The following is a 23,532-nucleotide window of genomic DNA, read 5'->3' on the forward strand; positions in this document are numbered from 1 at the left end:
ACTCCACCCACCACTATTGTGAACAAGAGAAACAGTTAAGACATAACTAGACAATGTCTACCTCCCAAAAATGGGCAAGGATGGGCATTAATGCCATCTCTCACAGTAAATAGAAGTTAAAATGGATTAAAAAAAAAAACCCAGACTGTTATGATCTTACAACATGGTGGTCTGTTTTATTAACACTTTGTAAACATATTATGCACAATGCTTTGTTCAGTATTTGTGATCCTGAGAAGGTTCTCTTTGAAAAAAAAAATTTTTTTTTTTTTTTTTGCCAGTCCTGGGCCTTGAACTCAGGGCCTGAACACTGTCCCTGGCTTCCTTTTGCTCAAGGCTAGCACTCTGCCACTTGAGCCACAGCGCCACTTCTGGCCATTTTCTGTATATGTGGTGCTGGGGAATTGAACCCAGGGCCTGATGTATACGAGGCAAGCTCTCTTGCCACTAGGCCATATCCCCAGCCCTCTTTGAAAAATTTGACTCCAGAAATTTATATACCTTTTGAGAATTAATTTTTAACCCTCGAATAAACATAAACACACATGCTTAGTATTTTCTTACCTTTGAAAACATTTCTTACCAGGTCCTGGTGGCTCCTCACTCTGGAGGGTGAGATCAGAGGACCATGGTTCAAAACCACCCCAGGCAAGAATGTCTATGAAACTCTTATTGCTAATAAACCAGCAAAAACCCAGAAATAGAGCTGAGGCTCAAGTGGTAGAGAATTAGCCTTCAATAAAATAGCTAAGGAACAGTCCCCAGGCTCTGAGTTCAAGCCCTAATACTTGCACAAAACAAAAAATAAAAAGGAAACAACAAGTTTCTTTTTCTTTACAAACTTAAGTGGAATTAAAAAATTCTTGAAAGCTTTTGCTATTGTAAGTTAAACCCTAAACCTGAGCTTCCTTAGTTAACATCACTAAATAATCATTTAGGTTCTTAAAGATTTTTAAAGTATAATATACATTAATTGAAAAAGCTAAACTGTATTAACCACTAACCATCTATGAGTTCAAGAGTCACTGTGCAAATTACCTAATTTGTGTCAAATGGCAGACATAATATCTCAGTGAACTCATATGGCAAGTGATAGCTTCTGTGTCTACAAAGGCAGAGCCTTTGATTAGTGCTTCTAATTACTCTGAAATTTGTTTTTTTTGTGTGTGTGCTGAAGTATGACTGTTATACATGTTTGCATATGGTGCTTTCCTATACAATTATTAAATAAGTCAATGTATAGAAGCAATTAAGCAAATAAATGCTGCTCTTCTTAGATAACATTTTACCTTTCAGTTCAGCATAAATAATTCCTGAAAACCATCCTATCGTTCATGCCCATGATGGTACTCAAAAAATCGTAACCCTAAAAAGTCTGCATTGTGGATGTTGTGAGTTAATTTTGCTTTTGGCATTCATGGCTTCTGTTTGTCTGAAGAAACCAGAGTCATTTTTGTTCTCCAGTGATTCACCTTCTCCTTCAGCTCCTTGAATGATTATGTTACAAACAGTACTATATCCACAAGAGGGAAGAACATCAGAACCAGGAACCACAGACAGAGCAGCTAAAAATAGAGAAATAGGAAGACAACAGGGTAAATTGGAAACAGTCTGCAGCCCCATTTCTTTTTTTTCTTTCAAATTTTTATTATCAAACTGATGTACAGAGAGGTTACAGTTACATACGTTAGGCATTGGATACATTACTTGTACTGTTTGTTACCTCGTCCCTCATACCTCCCTCCCTCCTCCCCCTTTCCCTTTCCCCCCATGAGGTGTTCAGTTCACTTAGACCAAACAGTTTTGCAAGTACAGCCCCATTTCTATGCCCTGTGAGAGAGGAGAGTGTGAAGCTTCGATAAGGCAAGCTAGGTGCCCTTGGCATCAGTACATAGAATTACCTATGGGGTCAACCCATACTTCCCTCACACACTAAACCTAGTGTGGGGATTTGGAATAAGAGGTCATACCAATGTGATGGATTAGCCTTGAATAAGAAACACATTTTCACTCTCCTTTTCTCAGAGAGCCATAGTGAGGTGCTATGTTGAGAGGGAGCCTACCGAAAGAGACTGATCTACTCTGGAGACTTGAAAACAAGGGACAACCATGGCTTAGGGAGCCTTGGAACACCTTGCCACTGAGTCTGGATGAGAGATAAGCCTCAGAAGTGGCCATGGAAAAGGAGAGAATCTGATGTAGACCTGCATACGAGTTTATTCAGTAGGGAGCTCAGGCAGTGAACAGATCAGTGGCCCTATCAACCCTGGCAAGAACAAGTCCCACTGCCTGAGTGAAAAATTGCTAAAAACAAAACACCAAAACTGTGAGTGGCATTGTGCTTGCCCTCCAGCCAACTAACTGCAGGTGTCTGTTCAGAAAGCTCAGAGCCCAGGCCCCTGGGATCACGTAATATCCCCTTGCTTCTTCCCTCTCACAGGGTGGTGTAGTCTGTAAACACTGAGACTGGCAACCAGAGTGAAGTTCTTCATTGCTAGTATTTTACAGAAAAAAAGAACATAAAAGCTGAAAGAGAAAAGTGCCAGGTAATCTATAAAGGCAAATGCTCAGTGTAGTAGCAAGTTTCTCAACAGAAACTTTAAAAGCAAAGGCAAAGAGGGTATGAAATAATGCTTTCAAGCCCTGAAAGAAAAATAGCTGCCAACTCAGATTACTGATGCAGCAAAGTTGTCATTCATATTTGAAGGAGAAATTTAAAAACCTGACATGTAAAACTAAAAGAATTTGTAGCTATTAACTTAGCATTGCAGAATATGGCAAAGCAGTCTTACATACAGAAAATGAAGATACACATAACAATGAAAATACAGGAAAGAAAGAATACAGAGTAGCTCACTGGAGGAGTAAATAAGCAAGCGATAATTAGGAAAGAATAAATTACTATAAAAACAAAAATTATTGCATAATTTCAGCAATGACTCTGAATAAGAAAGGTTTTTATTCTCCAGTCAAAATACACAGACTGGGTGTTAGATTAGGAAACAAGACCCCACCATTCTTTGCTTACAAGAAATGCACATCTAGAGCAAAGACAAACACAGACTTACAGTGAAAAAATGCAAAAAGATTTTCCAAGCCAATAGTGCCCTCCAAACAAGCAGGAGGACCTATACTTATATCTGATGAAGCCGATTTCAAACCAAATAAGTTATAAGAGACAAAGGCTACTTCATACTAATAAGGGGAGCAATCTGTCGAGAGAGTAATAATTGTTAACATCAATGAACCAAATGTTGGTGCTCTGAACTTCACTAATCAAACATTTCTAGACATAAAATCACAGATAGACTCCAACAAAATAAAAGTGGATAACTGTCCTCTCACCAATAGATAGGATGTATAGACCAAAAAGTCAATAAAGAAATTTAGAATCGAATGACACTACAGACGAAATGGACATAACAGACATGCATAGAACAGTCTAACAACAGCAGCATGCATGTTCTTCTCAGAAGCCCATGGAGTTTTATCCAAAACAGATCATTTTAGAACCTAAATAAACTTTTAACAAGAAAATTTAAATAACCTTTTGTTGTTTTACCAGACAGAATGAAACTAGCAATCACTAGCAAAAGAAACTATATAAAATATTCATACATTTAGAAATTAAACCATATAATTTTAGATTATTAGTAAGTCATTAAACCAATAATGGAGGAGGAATAAAAATTCCTAAGATCAAGTGGATATGAACACACAGATTACCAAAACCTTTGGTTTTTTGTTTTTGTTTTTGTCAGTTGTGGGGCTTGAACTCTAGGGCCTGGGCGCTGTCCCTGAGCTCTTCAGCTCAAGGCTACATTCTACCCCTTGAGCCACAGTACCACCTCCATTACCAACACCTTCGGGACTCAGAAGGGGCAGAGGAAAGTTTATAGTATGATCTCCTATATTCAAAACTCATAAAAACTAAAATATAATGGTGTACCATTAGATTAAACCAAACCTGAAATTAGTAGTAGAAAGACTTAATAAAAATCTTTTCAGGGCTAGAACATAGCTCAATGGCAAAGCACTGGCCTAGCAAGTGCAATGTCTTAGGTTTGATTCCTAGTACCAAAAGGAAAAGACAAAAGAAAACCAAGATCACGACAGCAATACTCATAAGACGGTATGTTGGAAATTAATTGTACAATTTGGGGGGGGGGTGTGGGGAAGGAAAGTGGGAAAAAATGAGGGGGGGGTAACAAGTTTGACAAGAAATGTACTCACTACCTTACATATGTAAGTGTAACCTCTCTTTACATCACCTTGACAATAAAATTAAATTTAAAAACACAATACAAATAATGAAATGATGAGTTTGTTCTTTAAAAATATAAGGAAGATCCACAAACTCTTAAGCAAACTAACCAAATTACTACTTACCAAACTAACCACATTACTAAGAATAGAGAGGAAAAGGGGGGATAATCATAACAAATGACAATGAAATTCAAAAGATGATTAATACTTGGAAAACTTACATTCTAGTACATTGGAAATTTTAGAAGAAATGGATAAATTTATACACATATGACCGATTAACCAAGAGGATATAAACCATATAAATAGATCAATGATGAACAATGATGTTAAAGCAGTAATAGTCTCTCAACTAAGAAAAGCCCAGAACCAGATGGATTCAGTGGGTTGCAGCAAATTTAAAAACTTCCATCAAAGGAAATAGTTATCTGAATGAAAAGACAACACACAGGATGGGAGAAAATCTTTGTAATCAACTTATTGAACAGAAGCTTAATATGTAGAATTTGTAGAGTGCTCAAACTTTAAACAACAAAAGAAATCCAATCCGAAAATAGGCAAGAGTTATCAAAAGAAGTCCTAATAGCAAATAAATTCATGAAGTAAGTGAGTAAACTTTTCTAGAATTGTCACTAGGGACTAAAGAAGCCTCCTCTTCACAGGTACTCTCTGTTCCCAGGGACCACAATAGAGTAGTGTCACCTTAGAGAAACTGCTTTCCAATTCTAAAAACTATTGAAAGGACCAACCAAAAGTGGAGTCAGGTGGAGTGTGTCATCCAGAGGCTAGGCATTTATCATCAGCAGTGTTGCTTGTGTATGAGATTAAAATACATTTTGGTTACCTTTTATTATTATTTATTTGTAGATGACAGTTAAATATCTGAAGATAAAACACCTTATATTGCCTATATCACATGTGAAATGTTTACAATGAATAGTCTAGGAAAGTCGGATAGCAAGTGGAAAAGGCTAGGAATAGTTCAGCTTTACAGCTCTGGATTCTCTCAAGTTCTTGTTGTATAGTCTCTGCATTTTTATATCTCTACCTTCATCTCAGGTGAACTCAGGCAGCAGGCTTGGAACTGACTGCAACCAACAACAAATGTACTTCACTCCCATTTATGGGTTTTTGCTTCCAGTGTAATAAAATATAGCTTCTACCTCCTGGCTGCAAAAACTATTACAAAAAAAGTGGCTCATACTTTTTATAAGCCCAAGATGCCTTTGAGTGACCTCCTGTTTGATTTTTCTGACTCTAAATATGAGCCAAAAGCCTGAGGTTTTCAACTGTCATCAAGATTCTCAGTGGTGTTTGTCCATCAGAAGGAAAGAGGTTCAGTAACAGCCATTGGTACAGCTGTCCAGCCTCTGCTCTAAGCCAAGCCTAAAAGGGCAGTGGTCACTCAGAGGACCTGCCATTCATATACTTTTGGCCACTTTTGGGAGAGCAGGAAGAGGGGAAGGGAAGGACAGGGTTGAAAGATGCTTTACTGTTGAATGTCAACAACACCAAGCTGGAATTTCTAGCTGGGGTCAGTTCAGAGGCATGTAACTGTGATGTTCAGTACTCAAACAAAATGAGTATGTCTAGGCAGTAATGTGTACCTAATTTTGTCTGGATCACAATGGTCAAGCAGGGCCCTCTAATGTGTGATGCAGCAGCATTGCATGGAACATTGTTAGAAATGTAGATGTTTTGGGCCCCACTCACTGCGATGGAATCAGAGACTCTGGAAGTGTCATCCTCCAGGTGACTCTGATGTAAGCTAAAGTTTGAGAAACACTGAGTTGTGAAACTTTGATCCCCCATGTAGGCTGCTTGCTTAATAGCACCATCTGGTCCACTTGTCACCAAATCCAGCCCATGATCAGATTCTGATGTCATTAGTAGGGCAGGGCCCAGGATGCTGACATCTGAAGCGTTTTTTTGTTGTTGTTGTTGTTGGTGGTGGTGGTGGTGGAGATTTTTGTTGTTGTTGTTGTATGTTTCAGTGATTCTAATGGCAGTCATAGTTGAAAACCAGCATCACAATCTACCACAATCTCAGACACCACTCTTTAGTTTAAGAAGTCGTAATCGATGCAAATAATTTATTCAGAAACCCATATTACCAGAAATATTAATTTAAATTGGCATATACATAACAAACAGGAATTATGCAACTTAACAGGGTGATAACCTTTTTATTGTTTGTCCCTACCATTGTACCTAGAGCTGTGCATGGCATCTACTAAACTATGTGCTTCAATAACTATGTGTTAATTTAGTGAATTAACAATCAGTGAAAGAATAGGATTCCACTAGCCTTACAAAGGAGCCAGTAGGCGCTCTGAACTGCAAGAATGGTCTCTGGGGTTGGCAGGGGTTCATCTGTTTCTGGTTCTGCAAATGTGCTTTGAGTCCTCTTTGTTCTTGCCCAACGCACGCCCATCTGTACCAGGATCTCACAGCCTTGTGTCAGGATTCACATTACTATTGGCAGACACTGGGCTCTGCTGTTGCCCTCACCAGAATCCCCATGGCGTGGGAGTGTTCCTAGCTATGGGTAGCTCAGAGGGTTATACCATGCATGGTGAACATTTGCTCATGCATTTTCCCCTTCCTTCCCTCTCCTCTTTTGTTTGAGAGGTGCTGGCACCTGGCCTACCTTGGTTTTGATGTACCCATTGTTCCTTGTCCCAATACCCTGTGAAAAATGGAGAAGTGCTTTTACTTGCTGGGATGAATCACCTAGTGAGTGGATTGGAGCCAAAAAAAAAAAAAAAAAAGATTTTCCAACAGGCAGAAACACATCCCCCACAATGCTAGCCCTGAAACCCCTATGGCAGGAAAGCCTCTTGCATGAGCTTGTTTAGAGCTTTCCTGTTCAGTAGGAAAGTTTGTGACTTCAACACTAAGTAGTAAGTTTGTTTATAAAGCACCTTTAATCACTTCTCCTAAATATTTTGGAGGTTTTCAGTCCTCCTGGAACCCACACCTTAAGAGTTGTCTCTACGCTGCTTTGTTACCTAACTCCTCCTCCTCCTCCTCCTCCCCTCCTCCTCCTCCTCCTCCTCCCCCCCCCCCTCCTCCTCCCTCCTCCCTCCTCCTCCCCCTCCCCCTCCCCCTCCCCCTCCCCCTCCCTCCTCCCCCCTCCCCCTTCCCTCCCCCTCCCCCCCCTCCCCTCCCCCTCCTCCTCTTCCTCCTCCCTCCCCTCTCCCTCCTCCTCTTCCTCCTCCTCCCTCCTGCTTCTTAACTGTAGAATTTCCACTATTTCTTACTGAGGACTCCTTTCCACCATTAGTTGCTATAGCTATTGAGACTGGAATGACCTGTGACTCCAGATAGCAGGAAAGCCAAAATGTATTTTGCTCATTTCTTCCTGGAGTTTCACTGAAGCCAATGGAGGCTGTACAGCCATTCAAGGTGTTTTTCAAACCACCTACATTTGTGGACCCACTCCTTAGAGCATAGTCTCCCAGATGAGATATCAGTGCTCCATTTCTGCATGAAAGCTTACTGTCCCTTCAACTCTATGCAGGCCTGGAGGTTTAAATAAACTCCTATTCAGGTTATTGTTAATGCTGTGCCAATTCAACAGCAGCTGTTGCTTTTGAACAATATGATGCTTTTCCTCCCCCCAAGAGAAGTGGAAACTGCCTCTTCTGCAGTGCTTTCAACCTTTGTAGACTCAGGGAGCGTAAAATAGACTGAGAAATGAATGCAAGGTTCCTGTTTGGGAATTCAGAGCACAACTTAAAAACTATTGAGTTTAGCCACTTCCTGACATTGACTTTCATAGCAACAGTTTAATTTGGAGAAAATCTGCTACCTCAAATGGCTAAAAGTATTTATGTGGAAAATTTTCCAAATGATTGACTTTACTGTGTTGCTATTTTCTTTCCCTATGAATATGTGAGTGTTTGGCCTTCTCCCAAGAGCTTTTCTGCATCACTTCTCTTTAGGCAAAGAATTTTTCCCAGCTAGAGTAGAAGAAGGACTAAGACTTTCTCCTTTTAAAATGAGGTTGAGTTTAAGCCATAGCATCTGTAAAAATGAAGAATGAATGTGTGTCCTCTGTCCTTAAATTTTTCTATGCAGGTCTTTAAGGTCATCAGATTAACTTTTATTCATCTGTGGCCAACCCTGTGCTTCCTCTAGTAATCAGCTCTACCCTGTGTCTCTGCTCCCTCTCTTACTTCCTTTATGCCACTAGTTCTTCAGCTATTTCTTTCCTGGCTGCTCTTGCTATGATCACCCACGATGTCCTGTTATTATGTTTGAAGGTGTTTTCCAATCACTTGCAATTATGTACTCTTCTTTGAGTGTAGTACATACAAAATGTGCAACAATTCTTTTGGACTATAGGGTCGTTTATACCCCTGCATGTTCCTAAGGAGTTTTCATTGTCCCTGAACTTGGTATTTTCTTGGAAATCACTCCTAGGCCTACTTGTCTTCTAACCTTCCAGTCTCATCCTGGATGACACCATGTGCTCCTGTGGGTGGCTTCCATTCCACACCTTTGATGACAGTCCTCTCTGTCTCTCCAGCCCAGCTCTCAGAAGGTAGTTCTGGGTCCAAATCGGACCTCTATCCTTCTTTTTCCTGTTCCTCTTTTAGGCTTCCAGTATTAGAGAAAGACACCATTGTTTACTATACCAGAGTGAAACTTTACATTCGTTCTGTCTCTCTTTCCCTCCCCATGAGATGAACTAACCTTTTTTATTTATTTTATTTCCTTTGTATCTTTTAAATTCTTATCTTCTCTGACCTCCCAGCAATTTCCCTCCTACCGTAGGTCAGAAAACAATCAGCTACTGTCTGAATTGCTCTGCCCATTTTCTATAGTACAGAGAAATTTATTCTGATCATTGTATATCTCTGATTAAAAGCTCTCACTTTTGCAGAGTTCCCGTGACATGATCCCATCTTCACTCCTCATCCTGAGTTCTTGGCACCCATCAACCTTGCATTGTTCGTACTTGGTCTCTCTGACTTCGTTTTTAGTTCTTCAACTACACCATGCTTTCTCACCTTTGGACTTTCACATCTTATTTTTTTCTTCTGCCTGGCATATGTGTTATCTTTTATCTTTTCTTTTCTTTATTTAAGGTCTGAAAGTAGTACCCAAACTTGGCACCTGACACTTTTGGTCATTGGCTGGTTCTCTAACACCTGAGCCATGCCTGCAACCCCTACCTTTTCATTCCCTAGGTGAAATTTTGCTACTTTGTTGAGTCTCATATTTAGATGCTCTCAAATCTAGCAAAATTGCCTTTACCCCACTGTCTTACCAGCGAATAGACAACCCTGAACTATAATTGCCTCAGTCATTTCACTCTTAGTATTAGATTGTCAGTTCTCCCAGGAGAGTCCTCCATGTTGACCATTGTGCTGCAAGTGCTTGGTACAGCGCTTGATTCTGACTGGTGACTAGCTTAGTAACTATCTAGTAAATGAACAGACTAGCTCCAAAGTAGATGTGAGTTACCCTTCACTATGACTCTGGTGTATGTTGGAGTTTCTTCCTCACTGGCAAGCTCCCCTAGCAGGAACAGCTATTACTTTCCCACAAAGCAGAGAAGGGAAAAACTTTGTTGCAGACAAAGCAACCTATATATCCCACAGGAAGAGAAACTTTCCAAAGGTTCCAGGAATTAACATATGGTAATTGCTAAGTCCCAGGGTATCTTTTAATTGAACCTTCACAGTAGTTCACTTAGATTGTACTCAGTGCTTAAATTGAGTAGAACCTCATTAGGGAGGTTGTGTCATGCCTTGGTGATACTGGAGAAAATAAGAAATAGAGCTTTCTGTGACATGGAGGCATGGGCAAGAGGGAGAATTCTGGACTGTGGGTCTTTTAATCCATTCTTCCTGACTGTTCTGACTCATGATGTTGAAGAAAAACTGGAGGATGGCCATGATCTCCAAAGGAAATTGGGGTTTTCCTTCTAAATCCCATGCTAGCTTTTTGTTCCATGAGCACCTACCACCTGTTTTCCTTCCCTGTGCTTCTCTTCTGATGCCAGCCTTCTGAGCTACCAGGTATTCCTTCCTAGGAACATACCTTCTTAAAAGATGACTGTCAGGCTCAGCCCACCAGTGGCTTCTCTGTGCCTCCCCATCCCTGTGCATCCTTGGTGCTGCTCTTGTCACATAGAACCTTCCCCTTCCCCATGACCTTTGGTGACTAGGGTGAGACAAGCTGCTTATCCTTGTCCAGAAACCCCACATGTGCCCTCTCTTCCCAGAAGACATCCCCTCCTGTGTTCTTGTCATGCTTTGCCACTCAAAATCCTAATCCTTCAGCCCCAGTTCAGATACTGCTTTTCCCATAAAGCTTTCTCAAATTCCTGGAATTTCGACCTCTCTTAAGGCACCATGTTGAAGTCTTCTATGTGACTTGTCTGAGTGCTATGCTGTAAGCTTCTTGATGACATGCCCACAGTATCTGGCCAAGGGTTTGGTGCATGGTAGGTATTTAGAAGGGGGGAAGAGAGATCAAGGGGAGAGGAGGGAAGGACAGAGCTGGAAGGGATTGGATAGCAAGGAGTAGGCTTGGACTCTGGGAGAAGTCATCTTGGATTTGATTTTTGATACTGTCACTCACTGGGTCTGAGACTTTGGACAAGTTGTATCATTTGCCTTTGCTCCCAAAGGGGCAAACTAGGATCTCTGTAAAATAGGACAAAAAAGAGTACCCTAATATATAGTTGTTGTAAAGTCTAAATAAACAAAATTAATACCAGGAAATGGACACTTGCAAGATGGAATGGTGAAGACAAGAGGAGAAGGGGAGAAAAATGAAGCAGAGAGGCAGGAAAATGCAGGCAAGAATTCATTTTATACACCACAGAATTGAGAAATATAAGGGAAAGGGTGGGCCAAAAGGGGTTGAAGATGTTAAGGTGGTGACACAGATCATTATACACATAAACTGCTTTGTTAAATAGAATATATATATATATGTATATATATATCCTAAAATTAAAGTAAAAGGAGGGAAAATCGGGAGAGATAGGTGAAAATGTTGAAAGGGATGACATTGACCAAGATGTACTATGTTCATAAACTGATTTGGTGAATGGCAACTCCTTTATACAACTACTTAAAGATAATAAAAATATTCATAAAAATAAAAAAACAAAGCACTTAGCATAAGTTCTGGTGCTTAATGAAGCCTCAGAACATGAAGGATCTAGAGATGGTACCTTTGTCAAAATGTAGGTATGTGGTCTAAGAAAAAAGACCCTGTGACTGATGTCTCAGAGAAAACTAAATCTAAGCTGGTAATGGTAGAAGACAGCAGAGAACTCAAGCGATTACCTTTTTTTTTTTTTTGGCCAGTCCTGGGGCTTGATCTCAGGGCCAGGGCACTGACCCTGAGCTTTTGCTCAGGGTTAGCAAGCATTCTACCACTTGATACACAGCACCACTTCCAGCCTTTTCTGTTTTTGTGGTACTGAGAAATTGAACCTAGGGCTTCATGCAAACTAGGCAAGCACTCTACCATTAAGCCACATTCCCAGCCTGTGGAGCTTACTTCTTTGAAAAAGATGTATTGCATCTTTATAATGTAAGAGATGAAAAGGGCAAGAAGATGGCAATGGAGACTGCCCTAAAACAGGTGACAGAAGATGGTCAAATCTGTGTTATTAAAGAGCTACTTTAGATGTGTCAGGGTTAATATCTGATTATTTTAAGGGGGATGCAAGTCTACTGAGAAAAGAAAGTCATGTTTATGCTGCCATCTAGAGATGTCAAAGTGTAATTTTTGAAGTTTCTTAACACACCCAGTCAGTGTTTCATATATATATTATATTATATATATAATTTTAGTAAGCAAAATGATATTAGAATACTGTTGTCATTTCTAATACTTTGCTCCTTAAAATGTTTATATTTAATCAGGAATGCAGCCTTTGTAACTATGCAAATTATTTTAAAACATCATCAAAAGACTGCAGCTGTGACTCAGAGGGTGGGCTGGTCATTGCTTGCAGATTATCAGCAGCTGTGGCAGCCATGGTTTAAAAGTATGAAGTGTCTTCCATGAAGAATGAAATGAACTAGGGTTTACCACAGACCTTGCTGTGCTCCTCTGGTTGTTAATAGAATTACTTGTAAATTGCACACACTCATTTTTCATTTTTTGGATAGGGAAATCAAAAACAAGTAAAATTGAAATAGGAGAGTATGGCTACCTATGAGTGGCATTTTGTCCTGCACCCAGCTCCGTCCTGCCCATATATTCTCCCCAGTAGTTATACTGCTTACCCAACTCACTTGTGTGCTCTTTGTTTAAAAAGGGTTAAATATAGACAAGAATTGTTGGAGAGACGTTTGATGGAAAAAAAGGAAGTGGCACTTCAAGAAGCACATGAAGAAGAGGAGAGAGCTAGGCGACTAGAAGCCCTCCGGAAGCAGGTGTGAAACGTTTATAGGTGGTTTATTTGTTTCTCTCTTAATGTACTCTTCATAACATTATTATTAAGAACAAGCTGGGGTTTAGTGCATGAATCTGTTATAAAAATCCAAGAGCTGGGAATATGACCTAGTGGTAGAGTGCTTGCCTCGTATACATGAAGCTTTGGGTTTGATGCCTCAGCACCACATATATACAAAAAGCCAGGAGAGGCACTGTGGCTCAAGTGGTAGAGTGCTTGCCTTGAGCAAAACTAAGCCAGGGACAGTGCTCAAGCCCTGAATTCAAGCCCCAGGACTGGCAAAAAAAAAAAAAAAAAAAGACAGAAAACAAAAAAAACATCCAAATGGGAACAGTGATCTTCGTGGGAAGGGTGAGATTTGTAGTAGACCATTTTCAGTTTCTGTATATTAAAATAACTTGTTTGCTGACTTAAAAAATCTGTGAAGGTTTAAATATTCCCACATTACCTTATATTATTAGCTGAATAGCATCCACTTGTAAGGTGAACCTTTCATCTACTCAATGGTTTTATAGAGTACCAAAAAAAAAATGTGGTAGAGAAAGAAATCCAACTTTGGAGTAGAAATCTCAGTTTGGAAATCATCCCACCATTAACAAACACATTAAAAAGTACTTAAAGTATCTTTTGTGAAGAAACACAAACTCCTATTACTTTGCCTAATAATATTGGCAAAACAGATAAAAGTAGATAGTAGATGGCAAAAATATAATTTAAGAATTTGGGACATGTGATGAAATAGTTTTACTGGTAATTTTTTAGAACTCTGAACCCGAAGTGATTGGTTGATCTCACCAACTCTAAAATCTTAGCCAATAGGAAACAGTTGTCTGTTTTACCATCCATGTGCATGAAGGTCATATAACAACTTAGATGAGAAACTGACCTTGGGTGACCTTCACAAGTTGGCTTTGGTTTGCTATTCACTAGCAGAGTACAGTTAAGACATTTAATTAACCTTCCTTGACCCAATTTCCTCATTTGTAAAATGTGATAATAGTACTTGCTTTAGGGGTTTGTAATAATGCAAGTTGAAATCTATGTTTATTAAGTGTAACATATTCTTTTTGTGTGTGTGTTGTTTTAATTTTTTAGTATAAAACTGATGTACAGAGAGGTTACAGTTTCATACGTTAGGCATTGGATACATTTCTTGTACTGTTTGTTACCTTGTCCCTCATACCCCCTTCCCCCCTCCCCCTTTCCCCCCTGAGGTGTTCAGTTCCCTTACACCATACAGTTTTGCAAGTATTGCTTTTGTTGTTGTTTCTCTTAATTTACCCTTTGTCTCTCAATTTTGGTATTCCCTCTCAATTTCCTAATTCTAATACCAGTATACACGGTTTCCAATATACTCAGATAAGATTACAGAGATAGTGTAGGTACAATCCAAGAAGGTGAAACAAGAACATCTTCTAAACACTTTCAGGTATCACCTGGCTTCATCTTAAGAGTAACTCTATAGTAACTACTACTAGCATCCCCCTTTTATAGAAGAGAGAACTGAGGACTCACAGAGGCCTAGTGCTTTACAAAAAGTCACACAGCTGCTAAATGTGAGACTCAAAACAAGATGGGCTAGTTAAGTAAAAGTACATAATGTAAATACTGAAAACTCATCAATCATTGTCTTCTTCATGAAATTATATTATAGACATCAATTCAAAGCATAAGGATTCTGGTCATCCTAGCTTTGACAAACTTCAAATTGCTTAATCACTAACAAATAATTTATACTTCAGACTTTTGATGTTAAAACACCTGACATATTCTTGTTCAAAATATCACTTTGCTATTACTCAGACAAAATATGAAAGGCCATGGTGTGTAATTATTTGATACTGATTATGATAAAATCTCTTCCATCTATAAGTCTTTTGAAAAAGCAATATCAGAACCCATTATCTGTAATCAGTGTTTAGAATTGTAGTCTAAGATACTTTATCGAGGAAACCTACAATGATTATAGTAGGTTTACCTTCCAGTTATTTTATTATAGTTTCCAAATGGAATTAAAATGCCATTTATGTCACAATAATTCTTGTAGAATTAACAGGCAGGTGTTGAAAATGCCGCATATAATTTACAAAATTAGTTGCGTCTTTTCATTAAGATGAAGATTTGAATTATCATACAGGATAAGGAAATTTGTGTTGAAATGACTGTGCAGTTTGGGAGTAGAAAGAGGAAAAATGATCGTAGTCCTTAGTAATCTAATTGCCTGATACAATAGAAAACTATCCATCTTCAGCACTCACAACACATTTGGCTTTACTGTGAGTGATATGACGACTTAATCATTAGCAAGTAACATTTGATTTCTTTTCAGTGCTTGTGGTCAACCCAGGTCTTTGAACGTGCCACTGAACTATATCCAGAGCTCTAACCATTAGCAAACAATTATAACAACCTGACCTTCGATAGTTTGTTTGATATTTATTTTAACTCCTTTGTAATTTAGTGGAACTGACCTGGTTTTAATATTATACTAGTAAATTTTTTTATTTTTTATTTTTTTGCCAGTCCTGGGGCTTGGACTCAGGGCCTGAGCACTGTCCCTGGCTTCTTTTTGCTGAAGGCTAGCACTCTGCCACTTGAGCCACAGCGCCACTTCTGGCTGTTTTCTGTATATGTGGTGCTGGGGAATTGAACCCAGGGCTTCATGTATAGGAGGCAAGCACGCTTGCCACTAGGCCATATTCCCAGCCCCCCTGACCTGGTTTTAATATTGTTTCTGCCCTTGCCACTTAGGTTGTGCCCTTAATAAAGTTTGTTTAGTTGTCATTAATATGTATACTGTTTTCCATAACTGTTTATATTGTACCTTGTTCCCAGTAGTCATATATTTCCTTTTCCAGGTTGCTATTATCGCTCAATTTGATCCCGTTAGGATGATGTCAGATACAGTGGCATGGAAAGCTAGGATAGACAGTGACACTGATGAAGAATTTACTCTTCAAAAGCCACTCTTCACATTGAACACATACAATGAACAACAGGTAATTGTGGGAATTCACATGATAGATATGAAAGCAATGATGGGGGTAGGAAGAACTGTGGAAGTGTGTGTTGGGTGACAAATTATTTTCAATATTTATCTTTAAAGATAGCAGGTAATAGCATGATTTTTACTTCTTTAGTAATAGCATAAACTGAGTGCTTATTTCTTAAGATTATAAAATGGATAATGGGTCACAATGGAATTAAATAGTTTTGAATCCACCATTGAAATTATGTTTTCAATAAGAATTAACTTTGTAAAGATCTATTCAAAAGTTGTTAATGTTGTTTTTCATAGTTTGAATATTTTTCTGTGGTATTAAGAACTTATATTTAAATTTGTGACATGAATCCTGTTAAGTAATCAAGTACTGATGCTGAGGAGACAAAATATCTAGAAGTAAAAATTAATAGAAGATAATGCATGAGAACCAGTGGTAAGATATAACATTTCCTGGGGAAAAACCATTGGAGGATTATTTAATCATTCTACAAACTTAGGAGTCACAGTACCTGGAACTGAGATGGGGATTTTAAAAAAGATCTTTTAAGTGAATAGAATGAAGGGATAGATGGTGGATGGGAGGATCTAAGAATGGATTGATGTGACTGAAATTTAAGGAAGAAATTAGTGCTTACAAATCAAAGCTAAATACTTATTTAAAAATGAGAAATTTTCAGTTATCTGTTGCTTACTGAATCTTTAGTCTCTCAACTATGCACTGGACATTCCAATAGAGAACAAAAAGTTAAGCATGTTTATTTACTAGTTGAACAAATATTTCTGGAATATATACTTTATCCTGCTTTGTGTAAGATGTAGCTCAGGCTCAAAACAAGATAGACTAGTCCTGCCAGGGAAGGGAGCTGAGGACTTTGGTTGGGAGAGGAAGTCACATGTACAGAAGTATATCCTGAGGATGAGATCAACCCTTCAATGCACCTCTCAGAGCCCCTGTATCTAGGGAAAGGAATGAATGCTCACCCCTGACTGGAAGATTAGAGACCAGATCAGAAAGGGAGTTTCTGAGCTTTACACTCATCCAAGATTTCAAGTAGATGAATTTACTAGGGGTGAATTTCAATAAAGAAATAAAATAAAATAAAAACAAGCAAAAATAGATTGAGCATACATAAAGAGAGGTATCACTTATAGGCTGTGTGATATCTCCAGACACATGGGGCCAAAGTAGGGAAGACAGTTAGGGCCTGAAAAACTGATGTTAAAAGTCTCAGTGGCTAAGTAAGTTAGGATTGATTTTACAAGCTGAAGAGAGTGGGAAGAGGCCCTTTCTAGTATGTCTTCAGTGAGTCCATGGCGAGGGATATATGACAAGTGCTGAGACCTGAGACTTTGAAAACATAGTCAATTCTGCTGCTAAGGCATGTGGCCTTCTTCCTGTAAACTGGCATGAGACTTTTTTTATTTTGAATTTTTTTTCTTTATTGTCAAAGTGTGATACAAAGGGGTTACAGGTTCATATGAAAGGCAGTGAGTACATTTCTTGTTCTACTTGTTACCTCCTCCCTCATTTGCCCCCTCTCCCTCCCCCTTTCCCCTCAAGAGTTGTGCAGTTGATTTATACCAAGTGGTTTCTAAGTGTTGCTTTTTTTTTTTTTAAGGTTCATAAGGAGGTTTATTAGTGGGGCCACAGTTCCCATGGGAGAGGGAGCTACATGGCATCTGCACCTTATCCAGGTGGCAGCTTCTCTCTCTGGGGGTAAAGGGGAAGAAGGTAGGTAGTGAGTAGGAATGGCTCATTGGATATGGGTGGTTCTGGGGGCTAGTGGGAGGAGCTGAGGACCTGAGGCTAGGGAAATGCTAACATTCCCCCATTTGTTGTTTATTAATAACAGAGGAGGGGTACCAGGCCAGGAGTATGGGCGGAGGTTGTTTCTTCTGGAGCTACTTCCTGCTATAAAGGGGCAAAGTAGTCAGGGGTCCCTGATTTGTCATTTGGCCTGGTACTGTCCAAGAAGTGTTTGACAGTTTGGTTGGTAAAAGTCCTCATCATTTCCAGGAGAATGGTTGTCAGGGCCAATGGGTGTCATGGTCTCCTCTGGCTACCTCCTGCAGCTTGAGCACATCAAGGAGTCACTGGGGCTTGGGTCTTCAGGGTCCATATCTGCGCAGGGCAGAGCAGTGTAGTAAGAGGATGGCCTTGAACTGTAAGTTCCTAGGTGGCCTCCTGGGTGAGGGATGTTATCCTGTTAAGAGACTTTTAAAAAGGTCAGGCAAAAGGCTGACAAGTTCACAGGACCAGTTAACATGAACAACATGGGAGAACACACCCTGGGCACAAGCCAGAAAAGTTCCATTTGGAACATAAACCCAATTGTGGCCCATTACAAGGAAGGAGGAATAACTGGACTGGGGGCAGGAAGGAAGTGCTTAGGGATAGTGGACTGGTTGGGAGTAACTAGTCAGAGACATATGTGTGTGTGTGTGTGTGTGTGTGTGTGTGTTGCTTTTTGAATGGTTTGTCTTTTGTGTGTGTGTGTGTGTGTGTGTGTGTGTGTGTGTGTGTGTATGTCTGTGTATGTTGCTTTTTGAATGGTTTGTCTTTTTGTTCTTTGTCTCTCAATTTTGGTATTCCCTCCCCTTTCCCCAGTTCTATTACCCGTATAGACAATATCCAGTGTACTTGGATGTAATACAGTGGCTGGGAATATTATGGCCTAGTGACAAGAATGCTTGCCTCATATACATGAAGCCCTAGGTTCGATTCCTCAGCACCACATATATAGAAAATGGCCAGAAATGGTGCTCAGAATGCTAACCTTGAGCAAAAAGAAGCCAGGAACAGTGCTCAGGCCCTGAGTTCAAGGCCCAGGACTGGCAAAAAAAAAGTGGCATGAGACTTTAAAGCAGGTAAATTATATAGTCAGATTAATGCTTCAGCAGTGTGACCAATTGGAAATTTGGTCAGGATTGAGAGAAAAGCCATCTTTTCTATCAAAGTGGATTACTTAAAAGCTCCTGCTTTTTGACTTGGTGGTTTGGTTCTTATTGATTATTCTGCTAAGACAGTATCAGCAAGTTAAGAAATGGAAAGAGGAACTGCTTTGGGATAAGGAAGGATTTTTGAAATGTAATCTTTTGTCTTAACTGATTGTTCCAAGATGTAATTAAGACACCCTCAGAAGATATACCTTAGATGGTTCAAGAAAGAGCAGAGGGCTATGGGTACGTTTTGAGATAGTCTGGGTAGTGTTAATCTTATCTCAAAGTCATATATATATTATATATATATTATCAAACTGAATTACAGAGAGGTTACAGTTTCATACATTAGGCATTGGATATATTTCTTGTACTGTTTGTTACCTTGTCCCTCATTCTCCCCTCCCCTTTCCCCTTTCCCTCCCCCCCCCATCAGTTGTTCAGTTGTTCAGTTCATTTTCACCAAACAGTTTGTAAGTATTGCTTTTGTAGTTGTTTGTCTTTTTTTACCCTGTGTCTATCAATTTTGGTATTCCCTTCCAATTTCCTAGTTCTAATACCAGTATACCCGGTTTCCAATATACTCAGATAAGATACAGAGATAGTGTAGGTACAACCACAGGGAGATGATACAGGAATATCATCAATAATAGAGGCTACAGTTACATATGGCACATTGAAAGTAGTTACAACTGTGATATAACAATCGTTTCCATAACATGGAGTTCATTTCACTTAGCATTATCTTATGTGTTCATAAGGGTATAGCTATTGGGCTCCTGTGATCTCTGCTGTGACTTGCTTAAACCTGTACTAATTATTCCCAATAAGGGAGACCATAGAGTCCATGTTTCTTTGGGTCTGGCTCACTTCACTTAGTATAACTTTTTCCAAGTCCTTCCATATCCGTACAAATGGGGCAATGTCATTCTTTCTAATAGAGGCATAAAATTCCATTGTGTATATGTACCACATTTTCCTGATCCACTCATCTACTGAGGGGCATCTGGGTTGGTTCCAGATTCTAGCTATGACAAATTGTGCTGCGATGAACATTGTTGTGCTGGTGGCTTTACTGTGATTTTGTTTGTGGTCTTTTGGATAGATACCCAAAAGTGGGGCTGCTGGGCCATAGGGGAGCTCTATGTTTAGCCTTCTGAGGAATCTCCATACTGCTTGCCAGAGTGGCTGAACCAGTTTACATTCCCACCAACAATGAAGTAGGGTTCCCTTTTGGCCACATCCCCTCCAATAGTTGTTATTGTTAGTTTTCTTGATATAGGACATTCTTACTGGGGTGAGATGGAATCTCAATGTTGTTTTGATTTGCATTTCTTTTATGGCCAGTGATATAGAGCACTTTTTCATATGTCTCTTGGCCATTCTCATTTTCTCATCAGAGAAGTTTCTTTATCTCAAAGTCTTAATGGTCACCTTCTGCAAATACATTTTATCTTCTTTAGCCAATTTGGAGCTCAACCAATTCAAGCAGAGGGGTAGGGCCTGTTGTGTTAAGGAGAAAAGGGAGCAGCCTGCCTTCTCTGTGTGCTTGCTTGCCAGATTTTTGGCAGAGTGTACCCTTTTGCAAAGTAGTAAATTTTGTCTTGCTGAGATAACTCTTTGTTTTCATGTCTTTAGTTATGATTCCTGTGGTTCAGGAAAAGTATATTTCTAACCGGATGGTAACAGAATCGGGTGAGGTTCTTTTAAGATGACAGAGCCTTGCAGAAGTGGTGTCAAAGGAGTCATAAATGCATCTGCCTGAGAATGTTGCTGAATACATGCTGATCCCAATCTAGATAGAAATTAATATCAGGAAGAGCCTGCATTGGGGATTATGGCCTACAACCACTATTTATTGTCTGGGTGCATTTGTGTAAGCTATTAACTTCTTAATATTTGTTTACTTCATCTATAAAATAATTATTATATTCCCTGTGAGGATTAGAAATAATAAATAGCAACTGTCTAGAATATTGCTTGTACCAAGTAGTAATTCAGTGAGTTATAGTTGCTACGTGGTACTTCCATTAACCACATAAGAAAGCATTAGGAAAACAAACCTGGAGAGAAGGAGAATTTGTTATGTTCAACCTGGAGAGAAGGAGAATTTGTTATGTTCACATCATGTTTAGAGTAAAAATGTTTGGGAGATATTTACAAGAAACTGATTAGCAACCTCTGGAAATTACAATTGGGGTATGGGTAGGATGGAGTTTTCACTTCATTTATATCTTTCATTTGAAAATAGAAGAAATAATAGAAGAAAAATTATATCACTCAAGCCTGGAGCTGAAGAGAGGTGATTACATACAGTAGCATACACATTGAAAATGAATCATTGGGAAGAGATAAGAATGAATAGAGAGACTGTGCTGAGACAGACAAGATGCATATGTCAGCTCAGTTGATGGCTTCTCAGATGCAAATTTCTGTACTGTTCTTGAACTAGTACTCATCTTGCCCTTATATCTGATAGGTTGCCAAGTTCTATTGAATCTCCCTTTCAGTATTTCTGACAGTTCTTCTTTGCTACCAACTTTGAGCATTTTTTTCATGTGTAGACATTCACAGTTGATTCCTAACCACTTTCTCTTGTCACCTTAACTTCTTCTAACCTTGTCCATCATCCTAAGCAACTACTGTGATTGTATAACTTTCATTCTAAGAGCAGAACAACCCACTCCTACCCCCACTGCCAGCACCTTCACATTTATGGCATGTCCTTCCAGCCTTCTGGATTCAAATCCCAGTCTGAGAATCACCTGTTCTCCCAGTGTACCTCAGTGGCGCTCAGTGTTCTGCCTAATCCCTGTTCCCAGAATTGATCTACTTCTAAGTTTGTATGTGACTGCCTTCCTGGTTCTCTCTCTTTCTCCCCTTCTGCTTAGCATATTAGGTTGGACTTTGGCATTAGCTGAATTGCTTCTTGGCTGAGAACAGAGCCAGTATACCTTCATGTTTTACAACTCATACAGCATCTGTAACATGTTACCACAAACTGCAGTTATCTGGGTATCTTATTAACCCCATTCATTTAGGGGGATTCAAATCCAGGTGAAATGCCACACTAAGTAAAATCCCTATGTGACCACATTTTTATCATGATAGACAGTATCTGTTGACGTTTCATGTTCATAGGAGGGAAAGAAGAATCAGGCCCCATTAGCTATAAGTGAAAATAGGAATTGATCTACTCATCTGTCTACTCCCACTTATTGTCAGATTGATGGAGGCATTTTCTACTTCTGTTTGAAATAGAAATCCTGCCTTGAAAAAGAGTCTATTGATTTTGTTTTTCAAGTAGTGGCCATGTGTTTAAACTTAATTTACATATTGTTAAATAATAGAGAAGTTGAAATATATGTTTAAAGACATGTACAAGATTGATTTACTTGTTAAAATAGATTTATTGTAATCAATGATAACTCATATTTTATAACTCTAGCCAACAATAAATAATCAATGACAGTGTTGAACAAAAATTTATTTTATCTCATCTTTTAATCATTTGCTGTATTATATTTTGAATAATCTAGCATACAATATTCTGCACAACCTATGTTGGAAACAAGTAACATCCTAAAAAGAGATCTCAGAAATATTTGGACATTTCTAGTAAAAAAAAAAAAAAAAAAAAAAAAGAATCCAAATTGTAATCACAGTAGTCATAAAATTTATTACCATTTAACTATCTAACAAATTTGCTGTTTGTGATAATATAAACCTAAATGATAAGATTTATCTTAGTTCAATAAGTTGTAATTTATTTAAGTTGTATTTTATTTCTACAGATAATTTCTGACCCTAGACTTCGCTTTGAGTTAGCACTTCGAGAGGCGGGACTTCATAAAGCATTGTATGCCAAGGAAGTATTACCAAAAATCAGCCCTCAGAAACCTCCAAGAAAGGACATGGAGTCTACTGTGTTTAAAATCTAGAGTGCATGTTCAAATCTTACTATATGTAAACAATATTTTTCTCTGAGAACATTTATACGGATAACAGTAGTTACCATTTTCTAAGATTTTTAAAAACAGATATAGAAATCATAGCATCTATTAAAACAGTGTTTCTTTTCTTTTATGTTTGTAGAATTCCATGTACAAGCTTTTATATCTTTACCTTATATTTAATATTACCAAATTCACCAAAAGTATGGCACATTTTGGTATGTATCCTATCATTTTGTAAAATACATTTTAAAGACTGTTATCACATAAAAAGAGCTCAAAGTATAAGCATTTATAAGAATTATAAATTATGTAGCTTCCACCTGCCAATATTCATTTCTGCTTGTTCTTTCAGAATTTGGCATTTTGATTATGGAAGCTTCATTAACATTAATACTTCTATTATTTCTTGATTATTATAAGAAGAGAGTCAACCTTTCTCTAAATTTAGAAACCAATTTGGTACACCATGTTTACTGCAAACTAATCATCAAAACAATTCCATTTTGTAAATTAGCCCATAGCAGTAAATTGGAAATTAGAAATAGCATCTCAAGCATAAGAATACCTATTGTAGTTTAGAAAAATGTACTTGGATGTACTTAGAAGGAACACTTGAACATTTACAATTTTATATTTCAAATGCCGCCAAAAGCTCCAAAATATCTAAGAAATATTTAGATGATTTCATAAGAAAGAAGCAATTCAAATAAAATTTGAGCATAAAATTTTGCTATTTCTAAAAAGTGCTTAGTGCACCTAGCTAATCAGTGTTTTGAATGTTGCCATGGTTACTATTAAAAAGATACTTATTTTATTTGCTCTATTGCTGGTTCCCTTCATTTCCCACCTACTTCCGGCCCAGGGGTTGTAATTGCCAGGCAGTTACTGGAATAATGTACAAGAGGGAGAAAAGCCAGACTGACTGGTGGGTT

The 23,532-nt window shown here is 38.6% G+C and overlaps 1 protein-coding gene across 3 annotated transcripts in view; it reads left to right on the top strand.

Annotated features, from left to right (window-relative positions):
• Ccdc148 (coiled-coil domain containing 148) overlaps nt 1-22,773 on the top strand; it is a 274,276-nt gene extending 251,503 nt beyond the window's left edge. For all 3 annotated transcript variants that reach the window (XM_048345423.1, XM_048345424.1, XM_048345425.1), the window contains 3 exons: nt 12,563-12,680; nt 15,559-15,699; nt 22,439-22,773. In XM_048345423.1, coding sequence (XP_048201380.1) covers nt 12,563-12,680; nt 15,559-15,699; nt 22,439-22,585 — 406 coding nt within the window. In that variant the 3' untranslated portion in view covers nt 22,586-22,773. The remainder of the gene's footprint in view (nt 1-12,562; nt 12,681-15,558; nt 15,700-22,438) is intronic.
• The last annotated feature ends 759 nt before the right edge of the window (nt 22,774-23,532 follow it).

The sequence above is a fragment of the Perognathus longimembris genome, chromosome 4 (genome assembly GCF_023159225.1).
Source record: "Perognathus longimembris pacificus isolate PPM17 chromosome 4, ASM2315922v1, whole genome shotgun sequence".
NCBI classification, from domain to species: Eukaryota; Metazoa; Chordata; class Mammalia; order Rodentia; family Heteromyidae; genus Perognathus; species Perognathus longimembris.